Source organism: Hemitrygon akajei, unplaced genomic scaffold (genome assembly GCF_048418815.1).
Source record: "Hemitrygon akajei unplaced genomic scaffold, sHemAka1.3 Scf000035, whole genome shotgun sequence".
Classification (NCBI taxonomy): domain Eukaryota; kingdom Metazoa; phylum Chordata; class Chondrichthyes; order Myliobatiformes; family Dasyatidae; genus Hemitrygon; species Hemitrygon akajei.
In genome coordinates, this window is record NW_027331921.1 from 6,440,029 (window position 1) to 6,460,889 (window position 20,861).

Consider the following 20,861-nt stretch of genomic DNA (forward strand, 5'->3'; position numbering starts at 1 on the left):
CGTTCAGGGAAACACCGCTCCCTCCGTCTCTTAGCTGAAACGGTGTTTATCACGATTGCAAAGACGAACTCTTCCTGGTCGATTTGCATTCGGTGAATTCGAACTTTCCAGAATTCATCTTGTAAACAACGTGAAAGGCCACTTTCCTAACAAAAATGGTTAGATAATCTCAACAGAAGCAAAATAGATCCAGCTGGCAACCCAGAGAGCTTTCTGGAAATATTCCCACTACTCCACTCTCTCCAAAGCCCGTGTCAGTCTCTAAACTAATCTCACTGCACCGCGATATCCACGCAGCCCCACGTCAGACTCCAAACTATTCCCACTACACCGATCTCTCTCCACGACCCCTCGTCATTATCCAGACTAACCTCACTGCAACTTCAGGGGATCCAGCGGGGCACCGAGACGGGTTGTGGCGGTGGGAAGACAGGAGATAACGGAGACGGTGATGTGTGCAGCGGGGGAGTGTGTCAGGAAGACGGGTCAGCTTGTAAGGGAGGGACGGTGACGGGGACGGGAGTGGTGTAAATGAGGGTGTTTGTGATGGAGAGAGGGACAAAGTTGGTCAGGACTCGTGGAGAGGGAGATAATTATGAATACAGGGCAGACTGTGTCCCTGCTGCGGTGAGGGTCGTGACGGTGTGTCGGTGTCCCGTTGAGGGCTGTGTCGGTGTCACGGTGAGGGGTGTGTCGGTGTCACGGTGAGGGGTGTGTCTGTGTAGTAGTGAGGGCTGTGCCGGTGTCACGGTGAGGGGTGTGTCTGTGTAGTAGTGAGGGCTGTGTCGGTGTCACGGTGAGGGGTGTGTCTGTGTAGTAGTGAGGGCTGTGTCGGTGTCACGGTGAGGGGTGTGTCGGTGTCACGGTGAGGGGTGTGTCGGTGTCACGGTGAGGAGTGTGTCTGTGTAGTAGTGAGGACTGTGTCGGTGTCACGGTGAGGAGTGTGTCTGTGTAGTAGTGAGGACTGTGTCGGTGTCACGGTGAGGGGGGTGTCTGTGTAGTAGTGACGGCTGTGTCGGTGTCACGGTGAGGGGTGTGTCGGTGTCACGGTGAGGGGTGTGTCGGTGTCACGGTGAGGAGTGTGTCTGTGTAGTAGTGAGGACTGTGTCGGTGTCACGGTGAGGGGGGTGTCTGTGTAGTAGTGACGGCTGTGTCGGTGTCACGGTGAGTGGGTGTCTGTGTAGTAGTGAGGGCTGTGTCGGTGTCACGGTGAGGGGTGTGTCTGTGTAGTAGTGAGGGCTGTGTCGGTGTCACGGTGAGGGGTGTGTCTGTGTAGTAGTGAGGGCTGTCCCGGTGTCACGGTGAGGGGGGTGTCTGTGTAGTAGTGAGGGCTGTCCCGGTGTCACGGTGAGGGGGGTGTCTGTGTAGTAGTGAGGGCTGTGTCGGTGTCACGGTGAGGGAGGTGTCTGTGTAGTAGTGAGGGCTGTGTCGGTGTCACGGTGAGGGTTGTGTCTGTGTAGTAGTGAGGGCTGTGCCGGTGTCACGGTGAGGGGGTGGGTGTCTGTGTAGTAGTGAGGGCTGTGTCGGTGTCACGGTGAGGGGTGTGTCTGTGTAGTAGTGAGGGCTGTGTGGCTCGTTCACTGCCTATGTCGAGCGGTCGTTCTCTGAGTTTCTCAATGCAGCGGCATATTCCTTCATCTACCCCGCCCCCTGCGTTTCCCATCCCATGAGTTCAAAACAATCCCTGACCCTCCTGTAGAGCAGTGAACGTCAATCACCGAACAGAGGAGACCGTTCGGCTCGCAATTTTGTGAGATACTAATTAATGTAAATCCCTTCTGCCGACCATCTCTCTCAATTCCCTGCAAATCTGTCAAAGAGCCAGTGAAATACCTCTATCGATCTGCCCTCACCACCGTCTCTGGTAGCACAGCATAATCATTCACCAGTTTCTGTGCGAATAAAAAACTTGTCAACCTCATCTCCTTTGAACTTACCCCTCTCACCTTAATGCATGCCCTCTGGTATGAGACAGTTTCATCCTGGGTGTAACATCACCCTCTCTCTGGTCCATCTGTGTCTGTTCTGGTGAGATAAACCTCTGCCAGTTGTCCCCTCCGCCTTCGCCGCTCGTTAGAAAAGAAACCGAAAATCCTGACCACCTCTTATAGACAGTGCTCTCTATTCCGGACAGCATTCTGGTGAATCCACTCTCTATCCTCTCCAAAGACCCCCGCACACTTCCTTTAACGGAACGTCAGAAATTAATCAGGACTCTCCGAAACGTCAAACCCAGTCCCAACTCCTATCCCCTCCGCCCCTTGGTTTCCCGGCTCTCTTCCCCATCCACAGTGTGTGAGCCCCAATCCCCTGCATTGAAATCCCTCCGTACTTCAAATCATCCCATTATTCTTATCAAACATCATTAGCACGACTAAAACAGACGAAACCGGGAATATTAAGCTAACGGTCCTGCCTCTCCTGCAACCAAGTCTCACTACTGGCTACAATCTCATACTTCCAGACTTTGAACCCCGCCCTGAGCTCATCTGCATTTAGTACAATACTTACTGCATTGAAACCTGCGCAGCTCAGAACATGAACCACAGCAGGCTCAACTTTTTGCTTCCTGACTTCATCTGAGGCCTGAGGCCAACATCTGTTCCAACAAGCTTTCTTCTATCTGTGATGGCATTACGGTTTTTACCCCCCTGTATCTCTAGTTTACTGTCCACCCCACCCATCTTTAATGGCAAAAATTCCCGCTGAGATCTCAATTCAACTTAAATTGATGTGTAAACTGTGAGAGCCGGTCGCTGGCAGAGGAAGTGAAGGATCTGCGCACGGCAGGCAGGTTTGGCGTGGCCTCCAGGCAGGAGTCTGTGCTGCCCCCCAGTGTTCGCTCGGCAGAAGACAGGCTATGTTGTGGTCGAGTGCAGATATCCGAGGCATTCAGTTAACCCAGGGCCCCAAGCTCCGTTGGTATTTTTCTATTTTATCCATATTATTTGTGCTTTGTTCCGCGTTTGAATGCTGATATTGCGCTTTGCACCTTGTTTCTGGAGTAACGCACGCTCGTTCGGCTGTATCCATGGATGTTCATGTGTCGTCTGAACCTCCGAGACATATCTCGACTTCATCATTTTAACCCATATATGTCAAACTCAAGGCCCGAGGGCCAAATCCGGCCCGCGGTGGAATTATCTTTGGCCCGCGAGATAATATCTAATTACTATTAAAGCTGGCCCCAGTAATCGAAGCGCCTATGGCGTATGATATGGCTAATGCTGAGTTTATTCAGGTACCAGGTTTTCAGGGTTTTTAGTGTTTATTCGGCAGTCTTGCTCGGCAGTCTTCTTCATAAGAAACGGAATTTGAAAAGTGAAACACTTTGTAGTTATAGCAGAGACTGAGACACATGAGAGCAGGCTGAAAAAACGGAGGCAACGAAAGCTGCGTTCGCACGCGTCCGACTGATCCGGCCCGCATGAAGCTGCATTTTGCTTAATCCGGCCCGTGACCTAAAATGAGTTTGACACCCCTGTTTTAACCCGTCTATCCCGCCCAGAGGCATACAAACTGGTATACCTGTTATTGAGCCGCTTGGCCACTGGGGGACGTTGTACTGTGCCTGGATGCTTAACCCCTTTGAATCTCCGGACTGTCACCCAGTTTCCTGCGAACTGAACATTCGGTCTATTTTCCTCCCAATATTACCTGAGAGAGTCATCGTATAACGACAAGATGATGAGAGGCATTGATCGTGTGGATGGTCAGAGGCTTTTTCCCGGGGCTGAAATGGTTGCCACTAGAGGACACAGGTTTAAAGTGCAGGGCAGTAGTTATAGAGGAGATATCAGGGGTAAGTCTTTTACTCAGAGAGTGGTGAGTGCGTGGAATGGGCTGCCAGCAACGGTGGTGGAGGCGAATACGATAGGGGCTTTTAAGAGAATTTTGGATAGGTACATGGAGCTCAGAAAATTTGAGGGCTCTGGGTAAGCCTAGTAATTTTTTTGAGGTCGGGCCTTGTGGGCCGAAGGGCCTGCATTGTGCTGTAGGTTTTCTATGTTCCTATGTTTCAAATTTATTTTCTCTTGCTGATGGACCCGCCTTGCTGATTGGTTGTTGTTCAAACAAACGCGAGGCACTGGTTTATAATGTACACATTTCCCGCTCCCGAACTCTGATTGGAGGCTGTCCCAAGGGGAAATTATATATGAGTCTCTGACACCGTCAGTCAGACCCTGAGCGAGACTCCTCCATACCATCCCATCATACACACCCGGAGGCAGACACTGAGTGAAGCTCCCTTACCAACATTACATCACACAAGTTCGGAGTCAGACAAGGATTGAAGCTCCCTCCGCGTTGTCTCAACGTTTCGGAAAAGGAGTGAAGCTCCCACTCACAGTCGTATAACGCATTTCCGGAGTCAGCATTGAATGAATCTCCCTCCCCACCGTCCCATCACACACTCCCGGGGTCAGACACAGAGTGAATCTCCCTCCACACCGTCCCATCACACACTCCCGGGGTCAGACACAGACTGAGTCCCCCTCCACACTGTCCCATCATACACTCTGGGGGTCAGACACAGAGTTAAGATCCCTCAACACCGTCCCATGGCAGACTCCCGGGGTCAAACACGCGATTCTTCCTCGACACTGTCCCATTACATTCTTTCTGGTGCAGACACAGAAGGAATTCCCTGTTCCCCATCCCTTCACACACTCACGATTGAAATATTGTTTCGTTCAACTGCAACTCCCCAGCTCAAAACCCGCACAATCGCATCACACACTACCCAAGTCAAAAGAAGAGCTCAACCACCCCCTCCCCCGCACCCGCATTCTCCCCTCTCAGCAAACCCCATCACTCCGCCATCCCAGTCGTCTGGAATTCTGTCCCGGACACTGTGAGTGCGCGTGACAGGATGTGGATTATTCAGCGCGCACGTGCTCCAAGTTTTAATCACCGACTCCAAATCCCGGGCTGGTGACCGTCCCTCTGCAACGGGATGATAGACTCCCTCATCCGGAAACCACATTCGGCAGCAACGTTACCGAGCGACAGCGTGTGTTGAGGAAGCAGGGGGGCTGCAGAAGGGCTCAGACAGATTAGGAGAATGGGAATATACGCGGCTGATAGAATACAGTGCCGGGAAGCGGATGGTCATGCAATTTAAAAAAAAAGAAATAAAATCGGAGAACATTTTCGAAAGAGAGGGATTTTTTAACCCAGGCAACCTGTTTATATTCTATACATTCACAGAATGGTCTGGGGCTATTTTGAGCCGGCCCAAGAATCCCCTAATAACATGTGTCTATACAAAGTTTGAACCGCAGATCTATTTAGTATGTACAAATAGCATATCTGACGTTAATACATGGATGATGAATATTTAAATAATTTTTCAGAGATCTAAAATCCATTTCAATAGATACGGGTCAAATTCGACCCGGAACAGCCTCAATGTACAAACATTTGTAGCACCTGTAGAAAAGTATAAACCTTCAGGGTCTTTTTACTGTTGTCAAATGTCAGAACGGGTAAAACATGAGCGGCACAGTGTGTAAGGGTTAAAAACAATCTGCGGTGCGGAGGGATTTGGGAGACTTCGTGCAGCTTTCCCAGAAGTTTAACCTGCAGCTTGAGCCGGCGGTGAGGAAGGCAAATGCGATGACAGCATTCATTTCGAGAGGACTGGGACGTAAAAGCAAGGACGTCATTCTCAGGATCAATACGTCACTGGTGAGGTCACTTCGGAGTTTGCTGAGCAGGTCACGATCGCTTATCTCACAGGGGATGTGAGACATTGGAGAGGGTTCACGGGAATGATAACGGGATTGGACGTCGTATTGTAGGAGGAGTATTTGACAGCTCCGGGAGACAGAACACCCACACACAGCGATTCAGGAACAGCTTCTTCCCCTGAGCCATCACATCTTTCAATGCAGCAACACTAACACGACATTTCTGCGGTTTTTATTATTATTTGCAGTTTACATTAATTGTACATCTTTGCGCCGTGCTGATGCTTCAAAAGAACTAATTTCAGGCCTTATAAGTTTCAGATAATAACTCAGATAGAGATTCCTGTGGAAAACATCCGATAGGGCGGACAGGACATTAGGCACGCTGGTCTTCAGCAATCAGGGCACCGAATACAGAAGTTGGGAGGTCACGTTGCCGTGGGACAAGGCGTCGGTCAGGCCGCCCTGATTTAGGACAAAATGTCAGTGAACTGGATATATTGTACAGGGTGTTCTAGAGGGATACTGCCAGAACTCGGAGGACTGAGTTATGGAGAGAGGGATGGAAGATTGGGACTCCGTTCCCTGGAGCGCAGTTGTTTATTTACAGAGTTACATAAACCTGAGAAGGTCAGAGACAGAGGGAATGCGCACAGACTTTCACCCAGGATTGGGTTATCGAGAACCAGACGGCACAGGATTGAGGTGAGAGTGGATGGAAAGCAGAAAGAGAGGGAAAGATCAGAGAGACGGATGGTTTAGATAGAACGGGAAGGGGAGGTACAGAGTGCCTGGGGGAGGGAAGGGGAGAGAGGTGAGAGGTGGGCAGAGGGAGCAGAGAAAGTGCGGGCGGAGAAAGTTCGAGGAAATAAGGGGAGGAGAGGGGGTAGAGAGAAATGTAGAGGGAGCGGGGAAGAACGGGACGGGGGAAATGGCGAGAATGAAGGGGATAGATGGCGAGAGGGATTTGTCAGTGTCTTATGGGGAGAATATGGTTGCGACAAGAGGAGGAGATGGAGTAGGAGGGAGGGGCAGAGAGGGTGAGGAGCGAATTTGACAGGATTTAGGAGTGAGAGTGAAGGGGAGAGAAGGAGGAGAAAATGGGGGTAGTCACTAGATTCACGTCGACTCCACTGGCTGTTGACAGAGACCCTGGATCTTTTCAGGAATATCCGGGAACAAAGGTGCCGACCTCTCGCAGATGAAACTCCGATCATGATCACAAGGGTTACTCCTTCCGCACTGACTGCAGGCGGGCGTTCCAGAGGACCCATTGTACAGGAAACTCCAGTCCACATTGCTATCCAGGAGGGTTAAACAATTTCAACAGAGACAAAACAGCTTCAGTAGATGACCCGAGTGAAGTCCGTCCCCAAGCTAATCCCATGAATTCGATCTCTCCTAACTGCCTGCGTGAGTCCCCAAACTCATCCCATTCAACCACTCTCCCCCCCCCCCCCACGGCCCTGTGTCAGTACCCAGGCAGACACCACGGTCCCAATGTCACCCCACAATCCTGTGACCCGAAACTAATCCCACCCAACCGCTTCCTCACCAGATTCCTCTGTCAGTCCCCATACGAGTCGAACAGGACCACCCTCTCGCCTCTGATCTGTTTCAGTCCCCGAACGAAACCCGCTGTCCCACCGTCTAATCCCGCTGCCCAGCTCTTTTCCCTCAGATCTATGTCATTCAGCAAACGAATCACACTGTTCCTCCCTCTCCTCACAGCCTGGCGACTAGCTCCGAACTAATCACTTTAACTCACTGTGTGCCATTCGCCCTGTACTGTTCTCCAAACTAATGCAGTTGTCCTACTCTCGCCCCTGCGATCTAAGTCCTTCACTGATCTAATCCCGCTGCTGCTTCCTCGCCTCACAGCCCGGTGACTATCTCCAAAATGATCCTACTGCACCGCGCTCTCCTGACTGACATGCGTCAGTACCAAAATAATCCCTGTGTGCTGATCTCTCCCTACTGCCCCCTGCCAGTTTCCGAAATATTCCCACTGCCCTGTCCTTCCCCTGGCAGATATGTGTCGGCCCTCAAATGAGACCCCCTACACAGATACAAACAAATCCCAAAACCCCTCACTTTTTCCTCAAAACTACTTCAGACTGTAAACGAATTCTATTTTCTCCCGTCAGGACTATCACAATAACCAACTCTCACCCGACAGATCAGTCCAAATCTCACCCGTTTTCGCATTTTCCAATCCAGTATGTACGGGTTTGGTCCACAAGGTTGCGGGTTACAAAGTTCTGGGAAATTTAAATTTACTGTATTAATGCCAAGAATCGAAAACTATGATACCGAGCTTCTCTCAGTTGATTACAACAGGAATCTCTTCCGGGACTCTGTGAAGGTAGCTTCAGTGTGTGTCAGACCACAGGAGTGTGTGATGGGACACTGTGGAGGGAGACTCACTCTGTGTCTGACCCTGGGTGTGTGTGAGGGGACGGTGTGAAGGGAGATTCACTCTGTGTCTGATCCCAGGAGTGTGTGATGGACGGTGTGAAGGGAGATGCTCTCTGTGTCTGACCCCGGGAGTGTGTAATGGGACGGTGTGGAGGGAGATTCACTCTGTGTCTGACCCCGGTAGTGTGTGATGGGACACTGTGGAAGGAGATTCTCTCTGTACCTGACCCCGGGTGTGTGTGATGGGACGGTGGTGGAGGGAGCTTCACTCTGTGCCTGACCCCGGCAGTGTGTGATGGGACAGTGTGGAAGGAGATTCTCTCCGTACCTGACCCCGGGAGTGTGTGATGGGACGGTGTGGAGGGAGCTTCACTCTGTGCCTGACCCCGGGATTGTGTGATGGGACGGTGTGGAGGGAGCTTCACTCAGTGCCTGACCCCGGGATTGTGTGATGGGACGGTGTGGAGGGAGCTTCACTCAGTGCCTGACCCCGGGATTGTGTGATGGGACGGTGTGGAGGGAGCTTCACTCAGTGCCTGACCCCGGGATTGTGTGATGGGACGGTGTGGAGGGAGCTTCACTCTGTGTCTGACCCCGGGAGTGTGTGATGGGACGGTGTAGAGGGAGATTCACTATGAGTCTGACCCCGGGAGTGTCTGATGGGACGGTGCGGAGGGAGTTTCACTCTGTGTTTGACCCCGGGAGTGTGTGATGGGACGGTGCGGAGGGAGATTCACTCTGTATTTGACCCCGGGAGTGAGTGATTGAACGGTGCGTAGGGAGATTGACTCTGCGTCTGACCCCGGGAATGTGTGATGGACGCTGTGGAGGGAAATTCACTCTGTGTCTGATCCCGGGACTGTGTGATGGGACGGTGTTGAAGGAGATTCACTCTGTGTCGGACCCCGGGACTGTGTGATGGGACGCTGTGGAGGGAAATTCACTCTGTGTCTGACCCCGGGAGTGTGTGATGATTCCTTTGTTTCTGTGGGATCTTCTCGTGCTGTGACACATACCGCTTCATCCTTTGAATTGATTTCGAGCAGCCTTGAATCTCGGTTTGAACAATCTTGAATCGCTTTGTAGAAAGATGTTACAAACGTGGAAACGTAATAACACCGGTCTTTATTTGTGACCCAATTCTCGGAACAGGTTTGCTCTGGAAATCAGGAACAAGGAACAGTGATACACAGAGTGAATCTCCCTGCACTGTTTTCCAACACACACACCCGTGGGTGGCAGAGAGTGAATTTCACGTCATGCGGTCCCATCACGTTCACCTGAGGTCAGGCACAAAGAGTATTTCCCCGCCCCCAGCATCGTCCCATCGCACATTAACAGGATCAGGCACAGTGAATATCCCTCCACAACATCCATCACACACTCCCGGAGGAAAATACCTCAGCATACACGTCAAATAGACACAGATATAGAACATAGATTAGTACAGCACAGAACAGGCCCTTCGGCCCACCATGTTGTACCGACTCTGAAATCCTTCCTCCCATATATCCCCCAACTTAAATTTCTCCATATACCTGCCTAGCAGTTTCTTAAATTTCACCAGTGTATCTGCATCCACCACTGACTCAGGCAGTGGATTCCACGCACCAACCACTCTCTGAGTAAACATCATTTCTCTAATACCCCCTTGAATATCCCTCCCCTTACCTTAAAGCCATGTCCTCTTGTATTCAGCAGTGATGCCCTTGGGAAGAGGTGCTGGCTGGCCACTCTATCTATTCCTCTTAATATCTTGTATAACTCTATCATGGCTCCTCTCATCCTCCTTCTTTCTGCAAACAGTAAAGCCCTAGCTGCCGTTATCTCTGTTCATAACGCATACTCTCTAAACCAGACAACATCCTGGTAAATCTCCTCTGTAGCCTTTCCAATGCTTCCACAGCCTTCCTATAGTGAAGCAACCAGACTGGATACAGTACTCCAAGTGTGGCCTAACCAGTGTTTTATAGAGATGCATCATTCCCTCGCGACTCTAAAAACACTATCCCTTGAATTATGAAAGCCAACACCCCATAAGCATTCTTAAATACTCTATCAACCTGTGAGACAACTTTCAGGGATATGTGGACATGTAAACCCAGACCTCTCTGTTCCTCCACACTACCAAGTATCCTGCCATTTACTTTGTACTCTGCCATGGTGTTTGTCCTTCCAAAGTGTACCACCTCACACTTCTACGGGTTGAACACCTTCTGCACATTCCTGCTTCCTATCAATGTCTCTCTGCAATCTTCAACAATCCTCTACACTATCCACAACACCAGCAACAATTGTGTCGTCTGCAAACTTGCCAAACCACCCTTCTGCCCCCACATCCAGGTCGTTATTAAAAATTACGAACAGTAGGGTTCCCAGAACCGATTCTCTTGGAACAACACTAGACACAACTTCCAATCGGAAAATACTCCCTCCGTCACGGCACACAGCTTTCTGCAGGCAAGCCAAACCTCCTGGAATCACATGCCTTCTGACTCCCTGAATAAGTCTATCGTGTGGAAACTTATCAAATGCCTTACTAACATCCATATAGATCACATCCACTGCACTACCCTCATCTATATGCCTGGTCACCTCCTCAAAGAACTTTACAGGTTTCCAAGACACGAACTGCCCTTCGCAAAGCCATGCTGACTGCTCCTGATCAGATTATTATTCTACAAATGCCTGTAGATCTGATCTCTAAGAAACTTTTCCGACATCTTTCCCACCGCAGACGTAAGGCCTATAATTACCTCGACTACACCTACTTCCTTTTTTGAACAAGGGGACAACATTCGACTCCCTCCAATCCACCGGTGCCATTCCGGTGGACAACGAGTACAGAACGATCCGAGCCAGTCTCAGCAATCTCTTCCCTTGCCTCGTGGAGCAGCCTGGGGACTATTCTGTCAGGCCCCTGGGAGTTATCCGTCCTATTGTACTTCAACAACTCCAGCACCTCCTCTCCCTTAATATCAGCAATGGTCCTGAGCTTCAACCTCGCTCGTATTGCCCTCACTGTCATCAGGTTCCCTTTCATTCGTGAACACCGAAGAGAAATATTCAGTGAGGACCTTGCTCGTTTCCACAACCAACAGGCACAACTTCCCACCTTTATCTCTATTCGGTCCTACCTTCACACCGGTCATCCTTTTGTTCTTCACATAATTGACGAATGCCTTGGAGTTTCCCTTACCCTACTCGCCAAGGCCTTCTCATGCCCACTTCGTGCTCTCCTCAGCCCCTTCTTAAGCTAATTTCCTGCTACCCGAGATTCCTCAATAAACCAATCTGATCCTTGCTTCATAAACCGATGTATGCTGCCCTCTTCCACCTGACTAGATTTTCCACCGCACTTATCACTTCACACTACCATTCTTTATCTTCTTCACCGGGACAAATTTATCCCTAACATCCTGCAAGAGATCCCTAAACATCAAACACACATCCATATTACATTTCCCTGCAAATACGTCGTCCCAATCCCCACCCGCAAGATCAAGCTTTAAATCCTTATACTAGATCCAATATGGAACTCCCCCTAGTAGGCTTATCAACATACTGTGACAGGAATCCGTCGTGGGCACGCTTAACAAACTCTGCCCCATCTAAACCATTGGAGATAATCAGGTGCCAATCAATATTAGGGAAGTTAAAGTTATCCATGATAAGAACCCTGTTATTTTTCCACCTTTCCAAAATATGCCACCCAGTCTGTTCCTCGATGTCTCTGCTGCTACAAGAGGTCGATAGAATACCCCCAGTAGAGTAACTGCTCCCTTCCTGCTCCTGACATCCACCCATACTGACTCAAAGGAGGATCCTGCTGCATTAGCCACACTTTCTGTAGCTGTAGTGTTATTGCAGACCATTAACGCCACCCCTTCTCCCCCTTTCCCCCGCTCTAACCCTTTTAAACCACTGAAATCCAGGAATATTGGGAATCCAATCCTGCCCTGGTGCCAGCCATCTCTGTAATCGCCACTACATCGTAATTCCATGTAGGTATCCAAGCTCTCAGTTTATCTCCTTTGTTCCTGTCGCTTCTTGCATTGAAGAACACGCACTTTATCCCTTCTACCTTACTACATTTATACTCTTTATTCTGTTTCTCTTTCCTCAAAGCCTCTTTATATGTTAAATCTGGCTTTGCTCCATGCACTAGCAGTTCTCTGATTACCTTTATCCTTTTCCACCTCACTATTTGCTCTATCACTCTGGTTCCGCTCCCCCTGCAAATCTAGTTTAAATCCACCGCAGCAGCGCTAGCAAACCTTCCCGCAAGGACTTTAGTCCCCCTATTGTTCAGGAGCAACCCGTCCCGTCGTAGCAGGCCCCACCTTCCCTGGAACAAGACCCAATTGTCCAGAAACATGAAGCCCTCCCTCCTGCAACAACTCCTTAGCCACGTATTTATCTGAATTATCACCTGTTTCCAGCCTCACTGGCACGTGGCACTGGTAGCAATCCTGACATTACAACCCTGGAGTCCCGTCCTTAAATGTTGTACCAAACTCCCTAAACTCTCTTTGCAGAACCTCCTCCTTCTTCCCATCCACGTCATTGATCCTTACATGGTCCACGGCATCTGAGTGCTCACGCTCCCTCTTGAGAATGCTCAGATCTCGTTCCGAGACATCACGGTTCCTGGCACCGGGGAGGCAACAGACCATCCGAGATTCTCAATCTCTCAAACAGAACCTCTTATCTGCCCCCTAACTATTGAATCCCCTATCTCGACTGCTCTCTTCTTTTTGCTCCTTCCTTTCTGAGCTCAGGGCCTTGCCTCGTGCCAGAGACGTGACCAATGCAAATTGTCCCTGGTCGGTTGTCCCCACCAACAGTATCCAAAACGGTGTACTTATTGTTGATAGGAACGGCGACAGGGATGTTCTGCGGTCGCCCAGCAACCTGTCTCCTGACTCTTAGGGGTGACTATCTCCCAGAAACTCCTGTCTATTTCTGCCCCTGCTTCACGAATGATCCGAAGTTGATCCAGCTCCATCTCCAGTTCCCTAACTCGGTTTGTTAGAAGGTGCAGCTGGATGCACCTTTTACAGGTGTAGTCATCAGGGACAACAGAACTCGCCCTGACTTCCCAGATTCTGCAAACGGAGTACTTGACTGCCCTAACTGCTGCCTCCATTACCTAATTTTAATCTAATTAAATTAATTAGAGGAGCTTACCCGGCCTTACGTCACTGCAAGCAAGTTCGTCCTCAGTCTCTGCTCGTGGAAGCCTCTAGAGCCAAACCCTTCCTACTCTGTCTCCCACTACTCCGTTGCCCGTTGCCCTGTTAATCTGTTCATTTTTTAACTCTCCCGCTGCTTCAGAGGCAGACTTTCACGCGCTCGTGCAGTCGTGTCCCGTCCAAACTGCCGAAGAAATCCTCCCCCCCCCCATCTCAAACTGCTCGTTTTATAAACTCTCCCGTTCTCTCATAGGAAGAGTGATTCTCCCTCCACATCTTCTCAACACATCACAGAGCAAAGTGACAGACACAGGGGGAAGCTGCCTCCACATGTTCCCATCACACATTCCCGAGTTCAAAACAGTGTGAATCTCCCTCCTTACATCCCATGACACACTTCCTGGCGAGTCACAGTGTGAATCTCTCTCTGAACGGTCCCATCACACTCCCCCCGTGTTCTCACACTAAGCATAGTTCCGCCCACCCCTGCGATGGCACACTCACGGTGTCAGACTCACTCCACACCATCCAGTCACACAATCCGGTGTCACGTAAAATGAATGTCCCTCTGCACTGTCCCATCACACACTCCCGGAGTCAGACACAGAGTGAAGCTCCCTCCACACCGTCCCATCACACTCTCCCGGGGTCAGACACAGAGTGAAGCTCCTACCAGACATTCCCAACACACACTCATGGCGTCGCACAGAGAGTGAATCCACCTCCACAGCGTCCCTTCACATTCTCCTGGATTCAGTCATAGAGTGAAACTTCCTCCACGCAGGCACATCACACACACACCGGGACAAACACAGAGTAAATCACCCTCTAAACCAACTCTTGACACACTCGTAATGTCAAGAGAAGAGTGGCGCTTCCTCTCTCCATGCCTGCCCTGTGATGAGGAGCGGGTGAAAGAGGGGGATGATGCCTCACCTCTTCTGCTGGTCAAAAATCCACAGATTTGATCCTTGGTTTCGTTGACAGATCTGTACTTCGTTTCCATCTCAGTGAACTGGTGACGGAGATCGTTGTGCATTCGTTTAAGATCGGACAGATTAGAGTTTCGGTGGCATGTTTCGTTCGACTGACGAATCTGTGATACTGAGAGAGATGGCGAAGGATGTTTAGCGTTTACAGTGACACGTGAGTCAGCGTCACGCTACCAAACAGGTCACAGAGAGTGTTGTGTCAGTGTCACGGTGAAGTGTGTCACAGTGAGAGGCGTCATCGGAAACATGAGTGGCGTGTCTGTGTCACTCTGAGGGGTTATCAATGCCCTGGTGAAGGTTTTGTTGTTGCTACAATGGGGTCTGTGTCAGTATCGTTGTGATGACCGATTCACTGCCTCAGCGCTGGTCATGTCCGAGTTGCTGTGAAGGACGTGCCGGTGTCACTGTGACCCGGCGAGAGGTATACCGGGACACAATGAAGTGTATCTGGAAGTCACGACGAGGGAAATGTCAGAGAGGCGGGTCTGGTAGTCTGCCGGTGTGTGGAGTATCTGCATAATGTGTGGGTGCTGGTCTCATTGAGAGGAATGTGTCTGTGTCACCGTGAGAGACATGTCATGACCATGGTGTGTGGGATATTGTCACGCTGAGGTGTGTGTCCGTGTGATGAAGAGGACTATGTCGGTGTCATTGTGAATTTATGTGTCGGCATCACGGTAAGGGGTTTGCCTATGTCAGGGTGAGGTGTGAGTAATTGTCTCAAAGTTGATTGAAAGTTGAGTTTAACTCATGGACTGGTAGTCAACATGGTCCTGCTCATCTCCTGATTTTCTTCCCAAAGGAGTTTGTTGTTTCGGTAAGAGGTGATCTGAGATGGTGAAGGATGTTTGGCGTTTATAGTGTGTCAGCGTCACGCTACTGAGCGGGTCACGGAGAGTGGTGTGTCAGTGTCACGGTGAAGGATGCTGGTTGCACAGTGAGGGGCGTCGCTGCCACCGTGAGCTACGTGTCAGGGACACGCTGCGGGTTATATCAGGGTACCAGCGAGGTTTTTGATGGTGTCACGATGGGGGCTGCGTCTGTATCGCGGTGATAGTTGATTCCCTGTCACACCGAGTCGGTGTTTCAGTGAGAGACGTGTAGCTGTCATTGTGATAGGTGTTTCTGGGTCCATGTGAGAGGTGTACCAGGTCACATCGCGGTGTATCTCTATGTCACGGTGAGAGATATGTCGGGGTCACAGTGCGACGTTTGACGGTGTAGCAGTGAGAGACGCGTCTGTGTCATAGTGTTTGGTGAATTGGTGTTACATTAGAAAAAATATCTTTGTCACGGTGGATGTGTCGTTGTCACAGTAAGTTTAGTGTTGTTGTCACGGTGAGGACTGAGTGGATGACGCTCTGAGGGCTTGTCGGTGTTACGGTGAGGGATGTGTCTTTGTGACGGTGAGTGTTATGTCGGTGTTTCGGTGGAGTTGTTTTTGCTGTCATGATAAGAGATGAGTCGGTTTCAAAGAGATGGACGTGTCTGTGTCACAATGAGGGATGTGTGCAAGTCACAGTGAGGGACGCTTCGGCACCACGTCGAGGCGTGTCAGTGTTATGTTGAATCGTTATTACGTTAGGTTCTGTGTTGGCATCAGGTTGAGGGATATGTCGGTATCATGTTGAGGGATGTGTTGGTGGGCGTTGTGTCGATGTCACGGTGACTCGTGGTCATGCTGAGAGACCCGTCAGTAACACAGTGAGCGGTGTCTTGGTATCACAGTGAAGGGTGTTCCCGGGAAATGTTGGGAATGTGCCGCTGTTAAAGTGGCCATTTTTATTCTTTGCGGTTTGGTCATTGCGACCGGAGTGAAACTCACCATGAATCCTCCAGCAGATACCCGTCATAATGAGGGTCGCTGTTAAAACGCAGATTAGCCATATGGTTGGGTCTGATCGGCCTCTCCTTCTGGGTCCTTCACTGCCCATGTCGTCTGTGGAAAAATCGTTCCTTTACTTTGTCAATCCATCGTCATATTCCCTGATCTAACCGGCCCTGTTCTTTCTATCCTCTGTGTTCAAATCACTCTCTTTTCCTCATGCAATGTTCATTTCCCTCCAACCCCTGTACACCCACGTGCATGACAAAGAGTCGATTAAACGCCTCCATCGATTTGCCTCCAGTACCACCCCTGGCAGCACATTCCAGTCACCCACGCTCTCTGTGTAAACAAAACCTCGCCCCTCACCTCTCCTGCAAAGATACTCCCTCACCCCTTCCACTCCGCGGTATTAGCCATTTCTCTCTGGGGGAGAAATGCACCGGTTGCCTGGTCTATCTCTGTTTCTCGTCATGATATAGACCTGTATCAACTCTCCCCTCAGCCTGAAATACATATGAAATAACATATGAAATCCATACATATTGTATGAATGCATTTGTCTGATATTCTGCATTTGCTTGTTATCTTTGAGGGTTCTGTGCCATTGTGTGGCCGTTGGTGTTGTGTTTGGCATTTGGGTCCTGGAGTAACGCAGACTCGTTTGACTGTATTGGTGGATATTCATGTATGGTTGGATTGCAATGCAACTCACCTTGAATTGAAACCGTCTCTTCTGTGCCGGTCGTACTTTCTTTGGAAGAGTACCCAATGAGGCAAATACCCGAAGCCCCTTTCACTAAAGTTCGCCTCATCTTCCCCACCCTACTTCCCGTCTGAGAGTGTGTGGAGTGGGGGATGAGTTGAAAATTGGGGGCGCAGCGAGAGGGTATGAACATTAAGAGAGCGAAAGGGTAAGAGGAAGGAAAGGGTGTGGGGACAGAATGGGCAAGAGGTCACGGGACGAGGAAAGGGGGAGGGGTGGTGTGATAGAAGGGAGACGGTAGAGCGCTTTAGCAGTGAGTGATTGAGAAACAATGAAGGGGAGAGTGGGGAGAAAGAGATGAGGGAAAGAAAGGGGAGCAAAAGGGTTGAGGGATGGAGGGAGGCAAGAGGGAGTAAGGTGAAATTCCAGAGAGAAGGGGAGAAGAGGGAGAGAAGGTGTGAGACAAAGTGAGAAGAGCCTATGAAAGACAGAGAGAGGGAGGAGAAAGGAAAGAGGGACAGAGTTATTGAGGTAGTAGGAGAAAGAGGGAGAGGGGAAGAGGGCGGTGAAGATGCAGAGAGGGAATAGAGAATGAGGTAAGGAAGTGTGGAATTAGGGTAAACTTTTATACAGAGCCCCTTTGTCCTCTATCCTCATCCGTCCTCCCTCTGTATTTCCTACCCTCTGCCCATCCTTATAGCGCCCCTTTCTCAATACTCCCTTCTCAACACCCCTCCCGAGGTACAAACTCCACCCTGCCCTGCCGATGACATCCTCTCTTCATCGACACTTCCCACAACACGCTCTCTTCATACTATTCCATAGCACTCCCTCTATACCGTCCCTCCCTGGCGCGGTCTCCACTCCCCTGCCCGAGTGCAGGCTCATCACCAACCATCCAACAGAGCTCCTCCATCATCGCCTCTCCCATCCGTTCAGCTGGGGACAGAATAGTGAACGTAATGGGTTCGTGGGTTCCCTCTGACTAATCGTTAGGGTTAATTGTGCGTTTCTACTGAGATGTCAGGAACGAACACATCAGCTAAATACAGTCAAACTGAGAGAGATGAAATTGACCTCCACCTGCCCGGACCCGGGGAACAGAGAGGGTCCAGGGTTTAAGTTCCACGTACGATACATTAGGCTCGGCTGGGGACAGAACAGTGAGAGTCAGTGAGGCGCCCTCCCCGTCCGATCACACACACCCGGGATCAAACACAGAATGGAGCACTCCCCCTCCGTTTTCCAGCCCCACTCACCGTTGGAAGGAGACTGTGGGCCCGTTTCTCCGAACTTCACATTCACGTAAGTCTTGCCCTCGTCCATCTTGTTCAGGACTCTCTGTGTCTCTGAGCTGAAAACGACCGTTGTCAGAGGAAACCCGTGATGAGAAGGCGGTCAAACCGACAACAGCAAACACCAGGTGGACAGCTGATAAAGAGAGGAACCGAGAGCAGGGAGAGGAAGTGAAGACTGGCAGAGAGTTTCAGGACGTGGGACAGCCTTGTCGAGAGAGGTTAGAGTGGTGGGTGTTGGGAGAACATTGAGAGAGGGGAGAAAGAGGGGGGAGTGAACAGAGGGGAAGATTAGGGATCAGCGGAGAAGAGGTGAACGGGAGTGTACAGAAGGTAGAGGGGCGAGAGCAGGGGGAGTGTGTGGAGAGAGATGGAAGGTAATGGGAAAACAGGAGCAGGGAGGAGGAATGTAGAGAATAGAGGGTGAGGAGTTTCGGCGAGAGATTGGGAAAGGGAGAGTAAGGAGGAGGTGAACGGGAGAAAGAGAGGGGGATGGAGAGCCGGTATGACAGGAGGCAGAGTGGAGGAGAGGGAGGGGGAGAAGGGAGGGAGTGAGGGCGCGCTACAGAGAGTACAGAGAGATGCGTGGGGAGGGAAGGAGGAGAGGAAGATAGACGAAGGATTTGGAGAAGAAGAGAAATAGGAGGAGAAAGAGAATATGAATGGAAGGGCGAAGATTGAGGGCAGGAGGGAGTGTCGGAGGGATTTGTGTCTCTCATACAGAGCCTGTATTTCCCGGGAGATATGCATCCACCTTTGGTTCCTGGTTTTGGTGTTGGACTATTCCTGCTGATCGCCGGGGCTCCAGGCCTTCAGTCCGTGAGAAGCCACGAGCCCGGGTCAAAGCCCGAACACACACCGGTGAGTGAGCCCACACCCTCCTCCGAGTGAAGTAACACCTCCCCTTGAAAGTCGTTCCATCCACAGGGTTTCCACCCCTCCCTCGTCCAGTGGGGGAATCTCGCCCTGCTTCTTATTCCATGGCATTCTCTCTCTCTCTCTCTCTCTCTCTCTCTCTCTCTCTCTCTCTCTCTCTCTCTCTCTCTCTCTCTCTCTCTCTCTCTCTCTCTCTCTGTATATATATATAGATAGATATAGATAGATATCTATAATACCTCGTTCTGGACTTCCCCAACATCGGATACGATCTTCCTGCACCTAGCCTGTCCAATCACTTTAGAATATTACGACTTTAAAAGACACAGGTGAGGCCTAATTCGGAATATTATGAGCAGCTTTGTGACCCTCAGAGAAGAACTGCTGTGCCTTCATTTAAAACTTCCAGTCTTGAAATATACGCATTTCTGTGACGTCAGTCGCATCACGTTCAAGCTTTTGGTTCCTGCCCTTGTCTGAGGTCTTTGCAACATCTGTCCCCACATCGACTCTGCTATCTGCTCTGGGATATCTCTCTCTCTCTCTCTCTCTCTCTCTCTCTCTCTCTCCTCTCTCTCTCTCTCTCTCTCTCTCTCTCTCTCTCTCTCTCTCTCTCTCTCTCTCTCTCTCTCTCTCTCTCTCTCTCTCTCTCACCCTCTCAGGCGGCCGTGGAGCAGATGATACTGGCATATTTAACTCAGAGTTTGATTGGGACTCAGACTGAAGTGGATCAGCCAAGATCAGATGCTGGAGCAGACCCGACGGGTGAAATGGCCGCATTTTGCCGCTATCCTCTGATTTGAAGCTCCTGGGAATCTGGGGGGTCATCATCCCTGAGGATCTACACTGGGCCCAACACATTCAGGCAGACACAAATGTGTCATGTTCCCGAATAAACAGCTACAGGCTTCCAGGTTTCGGCACTCTCACTACCCGGTGAGGGGTTAGCTGTCACTTTCACCTTTAGTCTCAGCAGGCCAATTATTTTCTTCCTTGGAAATGGACGGATAGAGAACAGTGTGGGGAAGTGTATGTTCATGTACTTTGGAAGAATAAAGTATAGACGATTTTCTAAATGGTGAGAAAAATCTCTCGCTGTGGCGCCAAGGGAATTCGGGATCTTCGTGTGCGGTTCCCTGGCGGATGATTTACACGGGGAGTCGTTGGTGAGGAAGGCATATCGAATGTTAGCATTCATTTCCAGAGGGCAGGAATATAATTGCCAGGAATTAATTTTAGAAACATAGAAACATAGAAAATAGGTGCCGGAGTAGGCCATTCGGACCTTCGAGCCTGCACCGCCATTCAGTGAGATAATGGCTGATCATCGAACTCAGATCCCTGCACCTTCTTTCTCTCCATACCCCCTGATCCCGTTGGCCACAAGGGCCATAACTAACTTCCTCTTAAATATAGCCAATGAACCGGCCTAAACTACTTCCTGTGGCAGAGAATTCCACAGATTCACCACTCTCTGTGTGAAGAAGTTGTTCCTCCTCTCGTTCCAAAAAGGCTTGCCCTTTATCCTTAAACTGTGACACCTCGTTCAGGACTTCCACAACATCGGATACGATCTTCCTGCACCTAGCCTGTCCAATCCCTTTAGAATATTACGACTTTAACAGACAGAGGTGAGTCCTAATTCGGAATATTATGAGCAGCTTTGTGACCCTCAGAGAAGAATTGCTCTGCCTTTACAGAAAACTTCCAGTCTTGAAATATACGCATTTCTGTGACGTCAGTCGCATCACGTTCAAGCTTTTGATTCCTGCCTTTGTCTGAGGTCTTTGCAACATCTGTCCCCACATCGACTCTGCTATCTGCTCTGGGACTCTGAATCCAACCCCCATGCAACTCCAGT

The 20,861-nt window shown here is 50.2% G+C and overlaps 1 protein-coding gene across 1 annotated transcript; it reads right to left on the minus strand.

Annotated features, from left to right (window-relative positions):
* Positions 1-6,812: 6,812 nt before the first annotated feature.
* Positions 6,813-18,157, minus strand: LOC140720049 (oxidized low-density lipoprotein receptor 1-like). Its single transcript, XM_073034949.1, has 6 exons — positions 18,089-18,157; positions 16,124-16,237; positions 14,243-14,410; positions 9,128-9,270; positions 7,890-7,954; positions 6,813-6,993 (listed from the first exon to the last, which is right to left on the minus strand). Exons 1-6 carry the CDS (start codon positions 18,153-18,155, stop codon positions 6,813-6,815), a joined length of 738 nt encoding a protein of 245 aa, XP_072891050.1. The 5' UTR covers positions 18,156-18,157.
* Positions 18,158-20,861: the final 2,704 nt, after the last annotated feature.